General features: G+C 32.0%; 1 protein-coding gene and 1 pseudogene across 2 annotated transcripts; one reads left to right on the plus strand and one right to left on the minus strand.

Moving 5' to 3' along the window:
* Positions 1-2620: 2620 nt before the first annotated feature.
* LOC105774412 (E3 ubiquitin-protein ligase RSL1-like) lies at positions 2621-5761 on the plus strand (annotated as a pseudogene).
* A 340-nt stretch (positions 5762-6101) lies between these two features.
* LOC105774411 (O-fucosyltransferase 23) lies at positions 6102-8610 on the minus strand. 2 transcript variants are annotated; one of them, XM_012596903.2, is made up of 2 exons: positions 8247-8610; positions 6102-8075 (listed from the first exon to the last, which is right to left on the minus strand). In XM_012596903.2, the coding sequence occupies exon 2, from the start codon at positions 7909-7911 to the stop codon at positions 6583-6585; it is 1329 nt and encodes a 442-aa protein (XP_012452357.2). In that variant the 5' UTR covers positions 7912-8075; positions 8247-8610; the 3' UTR covers positions 6102-6582. The 2 variants fall into 2 exon arrangements, with proteins under 2 accessions (XP_012452357.2, XP_052487891.1); XM_052631931.1 differs by lacking the exon at positions 8247-8610 and adding an exon at positions 8174-8217.
* Between the last annotated feature and the right edge of the window lie 3189 nt (positions 8611-11799).

Consider the following 11799-nt stretch of genomic DNA (forward strand, 5'->3'; position numbering starts at 1 on the left):
ATGTTGTAGTTAGTAGTAAAAGTTAGTAAAATAAGTGTTTTTCTAACACATTTTGTGAGTGTTGTAACTTATTATACCGACACGAGCCTTAGGTAGTGGTAATTTGTGTAATTGAGTGTGTAGGATGATGAATTATAGGCTCAATAGATATAGGAGCAAGGGTTGAGTGATCCATAATCTTCCTAAATTGTCAAAGCATGAAATGAACTAAGGAAGCCACAATTTTCTTATCGTGTCACACCATAGATTGTGTATGGTGTAATATAGGGTCGAGTGGTACCCAAGTATTTCAGGGTTATTTTCGTCCGTACAATAAATTTTATACAAAGACCTATGACGTGTCGTAGACCTAATTCGAACTGGCAACACTCCTATAAATAAAACCTTAGTAGTTTAGTAGTAGGATTAGATTAAGTTTTCTTTTACTTTTCATAAACTCTTTGTTCTTCTCTCTTGGAATCAGTTTCGACCCAAAAGTTCCTTTATTTAATCAAATTATTTTAGTTATTTGCCTTCACAAGAGACGATATTCGTTATTTCAATTCAGAGATTCACTACTCTATTCTTCAATCGATATCAAATCGAAGATTATTCTAATCTATTTTCTCTTTCGATTCAATCGTGTTATTTAAATGTTTAATTCAATTGAGTTTGAAATTTTGAATAATATGAGTGGCTAAATCCTTTAAAAGAGAGTAACAAGTGGATGGGGGTGTAATTAACAAAGGATTTAGGGTTTCCCAATAGGATTAGTTGGTTTAAATTACGCGTTTCTAAACCCTAGGCTTGAAATCCTGGAAGTAATCATAGGTTAAACAAGGTCGAGAGATAAGTTTTGCCAAGTAAAATGTGATTTATCCTGGTTAAGAAAGTGAGGTCGGGAGATAAGCGAGTATCAACCAATTGATTAATCGATTAGAGGCCGAGAGGTAATATTTGGTTAATTGATAGCTATTCCCCCTAAAACCCTAATATTAAATTAATTACAACCCCTTAAATGAGTTAATCTTTTGAATTGGTTTTATTTATTTAGTCATTTGTTTATTTTACTATTTATTTTATTTTAGTTTATTTCTAATCTTTTATTTTATGATCTATCATAATATAGGATTTAATTATTATTATTATTTAGTCTTATTATTGTAAATAAGTTTTCAATAGATTTAATCCATACTCTCTTGGATACGATCCTCGGAATACTTCCCTGTATTCCATTATAAACACAAATATTATATTACAATTTGGTGTGAGATTTATACAATAAACAATAACAGACATAAGTTGGATGAGGAACTATATGAGGACAATTTCTATTAACTACCTTAATAATCCTCGATTGACAACTTTGCATTGGTCTATTCCGGATGTAGGCGAGATTAAACTCAATATGGATGGGGCAGTATCACCAACTAGATCATATGCTTCCATTGGAGGAGTTTTAGAGATGAGAATGGGACTTGGTTATATGGCTTTTCAATGAAGCTTGGGGATGACACAGTGTTCAAGGTCGAAGCAAGGGCAATACTTGAGGGTCTAAATTTAGCATGGGATAAGGGGTTTAGAAAATTGGAATTGGAATGTGACAATGCCCTATTGGTGGAGACGATTTTAGCTGGCGAAGCTTCGCCTAATTTATCGACTACTAAACCGAAATTGGAAGGTTCGTATTTGTCATGTTCCAAGAACTCAAAATGAAGTTGCGGATCACTTGGTCAAGTATACTGCTACATGTTTCATGAGATTAGAACTGATTAAAGAGCCACCACCTATAGTGAGGGATCTACTACTGGTTGATTATAATGGTCCTATGTTGCCCTAGTTTGATTTTCATTTTATAATCCCTTAATGCTAGTTTATTCTACCAAAAAAAAAAATCCAAAGTCATATTTTAGTCAAAGTACATTTAAATTGTGTGGTCCACATTTGATCATATTAAAGTAACTTAATCCAAAGGTTCATATTAATCCCAAATATCAATAACTTAATCAAACTAATACTTCTATCGTAAAACCATTGAGAATGACCAAAATATCCTTTTGTGGAAAAATGGTTATTGTACTATTTTTTACCCTTTGTACAATTTTTTCATAAGAAACAATTATTAATCAACCCAAATTCCTTAGTTCTCATTTAATACTTGATACACGATGCTTTTATCCTTTTCTCAATTAAATTGGTATATTTATAATTTAATCTCTTTATTATCAAATCTTTCCAATCTAATCCCAAAAGATATTTGCATTTTACTCATACATATTCCAACTTATTCTTATATAAATTAAATAATAATTCACATTCCCCATTTTGTCAAATTTCAATTTTACCTTTAAACTTTTCAAAATTTACAATTTAATCTTTTCATCTCATTTTAACTTCTAAAATTCTTTTCATCCATATCAATCTCAAATATCAACTCTGTTTTCATAAAATTCTTTAATTGACTAATTTTCCAAGTTTCTAAATCTTAGCATATCAAATCGCAAAACAATGTCTTCTCGAAAATTTCGAGATGTTACGTAGGACTTTCTATGCTATGCTAAATGTAGTTTTAATATTGGTTAAAAAAAAGAATATATATAATATTAGAATTAACAAAACATAACTCCATTCATTATTTCAATATAGTTTAGTTGGTCAAACACTCGAAGAATGTTTGTATTTCCATCAAGCATTAGTTGATGAAGTTTTAAGATTTTCAACAAGCTTCAACCTGTCCAATGTGGCAAGCAAAAATATGCAGGGATTGATATTTCAGTAGATATAGCTCTCCCTCTATTCGTGTTTTCCTTTTCCCCTACTGGGGTTATAGCATTATTAGTGGTTGCTTCTTTTAGAAGTGCCAAGTTTTAATTTTAATTTATTTGAACGGAGCTTGGAGCTTTAAATTAATCTGCTGATGTGTATTTGTTAGATTCTAATTTGGAATCAAGAACTGGAAGATAAACTTTTGGTTTGTGGAACTTTTTTTTTTTCTTGATTTCAGTTAGATTTTGGTGATTAAACCTGCAGTCTTGGTCAATTTCCGTGATGGGTTATTTAGGATTTTGTTTAAGTATATGAGCTAGAAAAGGTCACTGTTGGCTTCATCAAATTCGGTGATTGGTTTTGCTTAGCTTTGGATATAAGTAATTACTTGAAGTGTAAAGAGTAGCAGAGGTCGTTGCCACCATTTGGAGTTCAAAAAATGGAGGAAACTGATGAATCCATAGTTGGCGTAGAAGAAGATGAGGAAGACTTTCGTAGCTATTGTGAAGACGAGGATGTATGGAAGGAAACTGAAGGAGTGGTAAAAGAGGAAGTCAATGAATTTTCGGTGAAGATGTTCTTCAAGGGCATCTCTTTAGCTGAGTTTGGGGATTCTTTTTTTGGCTTTTCAGGAATTGGGGTCGTAATGGAGGGATCAGCCAATAGCCCGGTTATTCAAGTGCAGAAAAAGCTTGACTTTTATCTGGACGAATCCGTGGTTGATTATTTAGCTTTAATGGATGGTTTGACAGCGGCTATGCAGAACAAAATCCGCACGGTATATGCTTTTGCTGATTCCCCGTTGTTATATGATCAGGTCGGTCAAGATTAATGATTATGTCGTTGTTATGACACCATTGTTCATCATATGATATCTCTGAACCTTCGTGTAATTTGAAGTTTCATTTTTCTTTCAATGTTTTGGAGTTACAGAAGATATGTATGTCTTGTTGATATTCACCCGCTAGGGAATATGGATTATGGATCAAGTAAGCTGAAATTTTGGTATCTTAAGTTTTGAAATTGGGTTCTTCAAAGCTAGTGCTACAAACTCACTTTATTGCAACATTTATCTGTTTAATTATTAAATTGACTAAATGCAGAATTGTGTGTCCATTCATTCGGTTAACTCCGGCTAACTGTTAATAGTTGCTTTCATAGATAATAGCTTATTTGAAGTTCAATGTCTATAGTAACACAAATAGCTTTCATGTTTTACCTTGAATTATGCTTTACTGACGTGAATTTCTGGCAGATAATGTACAAGAAAAAACTTGGTAATCCACTTCTGTTGGCACTGAGGGAAAGGATCCTAGAACTGGCTCATAATTTGGAAGAGTTTGTTCTGAAACTTACCCCAAGCATCAACCTTTTGAGACCGTTGCAGCTAGCTCAAGTAGCAATAGGAGTCATTTCTTCTCCTGCCAAGGGAGATAAATCACTTGAAAATTGTTCGATTTGCTGTGAGGACAAACCAACATTGATGATGATTAACATTAAGTGTTCTCATAAATTCTGTTCCCATTGTATGAGAACTTATGTTTATGGTAAACTGCAGTCGTCCCAGTCCCAATCAGGTGCCATCAGTTAAGATGCAAATATTACATCTCCACTGTCGACTGTAGATCCTTTCTTCCACTGTCTTTCTACGAGTCTTTAGAAATGGAATCTACTGTCCTTATCGGAATTGTTCTATCTTGCTTGACCCTCGTGAATGCTTGTCAGCTGGGGCTAGTTCATCTACTCAATCGGATAATAGCTGTGTTGAGTGCCCAGTTTGTCGAAGGTTTATATGTGTGGAATGTGGAGTTCCATGGCATTCGTCGACGAGTTGTGAAGAGTATCAAAACCTCCCTCTTGAGGAAAGAGATGCTGCAGACATTACCTTGCATCTCTTGGCACAGAACAAGAGATGGAAACCTTGCCAGCAGTGCACTAGGATGATTGAACTTACTCAAGGTTGCTATCATATGACATGCTGGTAAGATCAGTAGTGCTCAGTATTACAAAGAACAATGCTTTCATTGATTAAATAATGAGCAGATTGAACTTTGAAAGATGAAAATTTTTTATGTTGATTTCCTTCCTACTAGAGGTTAAATATTTGGTGCAGTTTTCTTGCTTTCTTCTGAGGCACAGTCTTATTTGCTGCACTTGAATCTAGTAACAGGCCTGTTTACCAAGGACTATCTTTGAATGGTAACTTGGTTGGAATGCTGAAAAAGGGGGTTGCAGGAAAGTGCCCTTTTATGCTGAGATGGTCTCTTGGTGTAGGGACTTTATTTGGTGCATCATATGATATAAAGTTATAACAAAGTCATCCATGACTTAACTACTTGGTTAATGAGTTGGCCATCCTTTGAACTAATGAATTCTGTATGCTTGTGTTCAACTCTGGTTTGTTCAGATTTGATGTTTTGAGCACGAACAATTTTTCAGTATATGGCTTCGTTTATTATATGGCTTGAAACCGACTTTGCTTCCATGCCTACTTTTCAGGTGCGGGCATGAGTTCTGTTATTCATGTGGTGCTGAATACAATGGGCATGGGAGACTTTCAATTCACTTCCTATGATCATGGATGCGTATTCAGACCAAGAAAGATCACATCGGGCACTAATCAAAAGGTTCCTTGCTGGGGGTTTTAGTCTAAGCGACCATCATCCCTCACCTCTCTGCACAGATTCTTATGTAGATTCCATGAAGGACCTCCATCAGCTTCCTTGGTTCCAATGAAGTGAGTCCAATAAGGTTTACTGGGGCAAAGAATTTCTCACTCTATGGGCTCCATTTTCATTTACACACAATGAGATCATCACTCCTCAAAAATTATCTAGTTCTTGTTAGTTTGCAGGGAAGATTGTCTGCGTGGTAGTTGATTTCTTCTTGAAGGGAAAAGAAAGATGATAGGGTAAACATCTAGGTGATGTCATCAAATTGAATGGGAAGTTAATGAAACAAAATCTTTGCAATGATATTAATAGCAGTCATCTTATACTGGTTTTGTGGTTGTAAAGTGTTGTGATAAGTTTATTAACCATTCATTTTATGGGAAAACCTAAACATGCACTGCCATTTTCAGTCTACATCAAGGCTTGTCTCCCACACTAACCTATAACAGCAAATGGGATTTCTTTTTTGATTTCTCGGCAAGGACACTATAATATTTAGAATTTTTGGCAACAAGAAGTTATAATACAGGCTTTCTAATTAGAGTGAGGCTATGGAATGACCCTTCGTTTTCTATCTGTATGTATGGCCATAACATACATATATGTATAACAAAAAAAAGAAGTTATGAACCCTCTTTATTGGCTTGATGGTTGAGAGATGTTTATTTACTTAAGATGCAAGCCTTTTATGAAAGTAAGTAATAAATAAGTTAAATAAGGTAATAGAAAAAAATAAGGGACACGTTTTCACTTGACTACAACTCCTCCCATCATTGGTCATAATTGAACAGCGCCGCCAACGTTGGACCTACGTAATGATAATGGAACTAATTCTTTGATTCTAAGTGAAGGCAACAAACGGTGGTGATTCACTCCACCTTTCCACTCGAATCCAATCTCCAAATAAGCTCTTAATTTTATCTATTAGTTGAGGGTGAAGATCATTTGGTTTGATTAAAACATGAACTAAGAGGACAATGGCTTCGTAATGAAATATAGTCTCTGAAAATGTAAAAAGATGAAAGACTACCTATCTCAGTATTCAACTGTATCTTGATATTCTCTCCTATTCCTATTCTTGATATGCAACCTGAAGGATGAAGTGGGTTAAAAATGGTGAACCTGCAGTGATGATAACACCCGCAGGCCACAACTTAGATAAACTTCAACATGAGATGGCATTAGAACCATAACTAATTGCCTTGAGATTTGAATCAGACATATTAGTCATCCACTTCTGCGGACCATTTGATTCCCCTGGTATATTATATGCATAAGATGGCCATCGAACATCAATGCCACATGAGCTTGTGATGCCCCTTCTAATCACCCTTTGTGTTCTCTCAAGAACAATGAGGCTAGAAAAAGTGGAAAAACTGTTGCCTACAAATATATCAGCTCTTGAGCACACCTCATAGTCGATTGCTGACTGAATCAGATATGAATGCTTCTTGTAAATTCCATCTACCCCTAATTTCTTCTTCTCGAAAGGAACCAACCCTCTTTTCCAACCATCCAATATTGAAGAATCATTAAGTAGGCTATCGGCAACCGCGAGATAAACAATGGCCGTAGATCCTAAGCCCACAATGTTCCCCACTCGTTCCATAATCTCTTGCTTGCTACAACAAATTTGGCTTATCCTTGATCGTTGCTCCAACTTCTTACAATGAATCATCCAGTCTATTTCTACCCTCATATGGATGGCTACATAAGGAGCATGTGACAGTGAAGAACCCTCTGCTCCGAAATTGGTTTTGCTCCTAAGCTTTCTTCCAATCCGCCTAATCTTGGACACAACTTTATCTGCTTCTTTAGCAATCTCATCAACCAACACAAGGCACTCAAAGACCCTTGCATAGTCCTTAACGGGCCAATGATCATGCCAAAGAAACGGATTCTTTCCAGCCATACTAATCACTTGGTACTTATCAATAGGACCTCGGCTGCTTTGCTTCAGCTGCTCCAGGTCTCTCTCAACTGTCCACTTTCTTCCACTTCCCTTTCGGAGATCATATTTTCTTGTTTGATTCCCAAGGTCCGAGTAACGACCCAACCGTACAAACCGGTTACAAAGTGAATTAAACCTTTCATATTGGAAGACTTGATCAAAGGAAATAGGGTGCAAGAGGTCAATTTCCTTGTAGAAAAGTGAAGCACTTAAGCTAGGCATCAAAAGAGTTCGGTTCAACATTCTAGCTGTTAGACAAGCTCTTGCAAATGCTATCTTCTGATTGTTTAATCCCCACACAATTTGAGGAACTTCCAAGAACTTATCTCCACGAATCCCTTCATGAGATTCCAAGTGTAAAGAGGGGCTTAGAATCAAGCGTAGGTTATTCGACTTGATCACACCGTAGCCAGAAAATGAATGAAGAAAGATAGCTCTGAAAAACAGAGCAATAGTGACCAAAGCAACGCAACATTTGCATGTTAAAGGAGTGAAAAAGCAGCCGAATAACCTCGAAAGCTTACAGGTAGAGGACAAGTCCATTTATAATTCACAAAATTTTACATCCTTCTCATAACCAACCTTATTGAATAGGAGAATTTAACAACGGGTTTAGCACATACCGAGTCTTATAATCACTACAACCTTGGGAATTACAGGCATCTAGAGTTGAGAAGACATCAAAAAGGCCACTTGGATATCACAATCTGCATAATTCATAAAAGAAATTATCATCAGAATCCATTTAAGCAAGACGAAATAAGAGATTGGATGATGATGAACGCCAAAAGAAAACCGTGTCTACCATATTTTTCAAAAACAAAAAAAAAAGAGAAGGAGAGACGGAAGAAGATGATGAAGTTGGCTAAAAAGTTTACCTTGCTGTGGAATCTGCAAGTAGAGACAAAAGGAACTTGAATTTCGAGCAAGACCCAGGATTGAAAAAGACAACAAATTTTAAACAAAGAACGAGAAAGTGATGATCATGCATGGGAAAGAAATACAGAAAAGGCTGAATTCACATGAACCAAAATCAAGCCAATCCATGGCCATCACCATCATATGACAACCAAGAATGGATCAAGACATGATTAAAGACAACATGTCTATTTTCTTTTTAATAATAGATTAAAAAATAATATGTAAAAGATTCAAAAGAATGAATTGAGGACAATAAACAAGAATAAATGTTGGAAAATAGGATGGTATAGTTGTGGGAAAACTGCCAACAGAATGGAACTGCAAAGGAGTCGGAAGGCTGAGGAAATAATATGATCATTGATAAACGCCCTTTAACTGTCTCATTAGGTCAAATCCAAAACAAGGATTTACTAAGATGATCGTTATCTATTAATCAAATTAATTGAGAAATTATTTGTTTTATAAAATAATTTTATATTTACAGACAAATATTAAAACTATATATAATATCTAATGTTATACAAAATCTTTATAAATGAAATTTTGATTTGATTTGATTTGATTTTCACAAATCACTAACAATATTGTCGAATTAGCATCATTTTATGTTTATATATTGCATACACAAACATTTAAATTAATCCAATCTGAATATACATGTATGTATTCATTTCTTTAAATGTGTATAATTGAATCAAAATTAAATTTCATAAATTCATATGAACCACAATTCAAGTTTCTTGTGTATAATTACTTTAAATTAAATTTCATGTATCAAATTACACATTAAATCAACTTTCATGAACAATTTTGAGATTTATCCCAAAAATTTATCATATTTATAAATAAAAATTTTATTCTTTCAAAAGACTTTCGTTATAATAAATTTATAATAAATAAAAATATTATATTTTGTAGAGAATTACTTCATATTTAAATTATTATTATTTTCATTAACCAAAAAATTAATATAAATATATATATATATAACACTTTAGTTTTAAATAGAAAAATAATGGGTTCAAAGAATCTTTTCAACAGACTAAAATATAATTTATTGTTAATTATATTATTATATTGACATTAAAATAATATTCTTTTAGAATTATTAAATTTTGAATATTAAAAATTATTTTATTAAAGATAAATTTATATTACTTATCAACATTAAATTATATTTTCATATGACTTAAGATTATCCATATTTTCTTATAAAAAAAATATTCATTCATTTTTTAGTTTAACTTTTATTGGCATTTTAATAAGATAAATGGTTAGTGTTAGAGTTGTGTGACTCAAATCCTATTAAGAAATAATACAATGTTAAAATTAGGGTATATGTATAGGGCTTAAGGCCGAGGGCCGAAGTAGAATCTGTATAGAACTACACTTTGTCTATTTGACATTGATTAGAATAAGGTTTTTCAACCTTTAAATAGATTTAATCGAAACTCCTCTTATATTATTCGATTTTACATTAGTAAATTTTCTTCTCCTCTACTGTAGTTTTTTCCCGAAAGGGTTTTCACATAAAATCTGTATAGTTTATTTTTCTTTCTTATTGCTTTGCAATCATTCTATATTATCATTATCGATGTTCAATTTTAACTTAACATTATTTCAATACATCAATATTTTTAAGTAACTTCATTCAAATAATAAGTAAAATCACTAAAATGTTAGAATTTAATTTTATTTTCATTCTAACTTTTATATATAGTTTGAATTTTTATTGTTGTAATTTTTAATGATTAAAATACTGTTATATTTAATTATGTTAAACAATTATAATAATATTACTTTACATGTAAGTAATTAATAATAATCATGTAAAATCACGTTCAAAGTATATATATAACATTAAAACTATTTTCTACTTAAAATCATGTAAGTTTTGTTCTCTATCATATTTAAATTTGAGATTTAATTTCTAACAATTTTATTATATTTTTATAAAGTTATTAATTAGTTAAAATATACATATTGTTAATTTCTTTTACTAAAATATCATTTGATTATATATAATTGAATGCATTAAAAGTCTTAGAGATTGACACGTTTTCCATTTCTTTTAAGTTTGCTTTGTTTCTAAAAAAATTATAAAATAGTAGTCAAATTTTAGTTTTATCCCACATACTATGATGAAACTTAAGATTTAATCTATATACTTTAATTTTTTTATATAATTTGATTCCTCTACCTTTATAATGTTATTAGTTAGTCTAAATAGTTAATATTGTTGACTATTTCAATCAAAATGATTTCATCAATTTTCTTAAGAACACAACTCCAATAAAAACAATTATTTTATCATGATGAGTTCAACAAGGTGTTTTTAAGAAAAATCCTAATCAGTATTTTTAGTATTATTTTTAATGTTACATGAATACCAAGTGTTAACCTGAAACAATTGTTAAATAACAAGTTAAGCACTGGTAGAAGTGACTAAGGAAGTCGACACTTCTCCAAACACTGCAAAATACAGAACAAAAACATCGGACACAAAAGTTATTTATACAATTCGATTTCCCTATGTCTGCGAAGCCTAGCTCAGTGAGAAATATCCACTAATTTCAAACACTTAAAACAAGTGAACCTAAACCTATCACATCCCCAGTGACAATTTCCTCATGTAATTTGCACTTCTAAAAACTTAGCTTGTAAAATCACAACACGAAGGTTTTATAATCAAATGCACTCGCAAAAATAATGTTCCTCACTTGAACATATTAAGTGATCTCAATACTCAATACATCATGCAAGTCTCTTAATTATATAGAGTTTTTCGGGACTTGCTAACATAATCAATATCTATCACAATCTTTATTAAACAACAATTAAACTAGTTGAAAACAATATAATAATAACAAACAAGGTAAACATGGATTGTTGTAGAGCTAAGACTTCAACGTTCCAATCCAATCCAATTTTCTCACTCTAAGAAATTAAATAGACTCGATCTGATCTAATCATGTTTCTCCAAGTTATATGATCTTCATTAATGGACTAGATACTATCCATGATTTCATTTCAACCCAAAAACCCGATTCAATAAATTGTCAATCACATAAATATGGAAAGTTACTTGTTTGTTGTAGTGAGTAAAGAAGTGAGCACTTATGCATATATAAACAATTTCATATTTTGAAACACCAAATTAATATATATTATAATTTCAAAATGTTATACAGTGAATTTAATAGAAGAATTTTAACGGTGGTAATAATTGGACCTAATTTCTAAATCCGAAAAGTAGAAGGATTAAATTCCTAAAATAAAAATAAAAGTAGAAATTAAATTCCAAATATATAAAAGACATAGAGACTTAAAACATATTTTAACATTAAGATTTTTATTTTATAATTTAATATAAACAAATAATTAACCTACTAGGAAGGACTCAACGGAACCATTTAAAAGAAGAGAAAGAAAAAAAAAACTTATATCTAATTTTATTTATTTGAAAAACAAGTACAAATAAATACTAATTTTATGTTTTACTTATGTTTT

The sequence above is a fragment of the Gossypium raimondii genome, chromosome 6, assembly GCF_025698545.1.
Source record: "Gossypium raimondii isolate GPD5lz chromosome 6, ASM2569854v1, whole genome shotgun sequence".
Classification (NCBI taxonomy): domain Eukaryota; kingdom Viridiplantae; phylum Streptophyta; class Magnoliopsida; order Malvales; family Malvaceae; genus Gossypium; species Gossypium raimondii.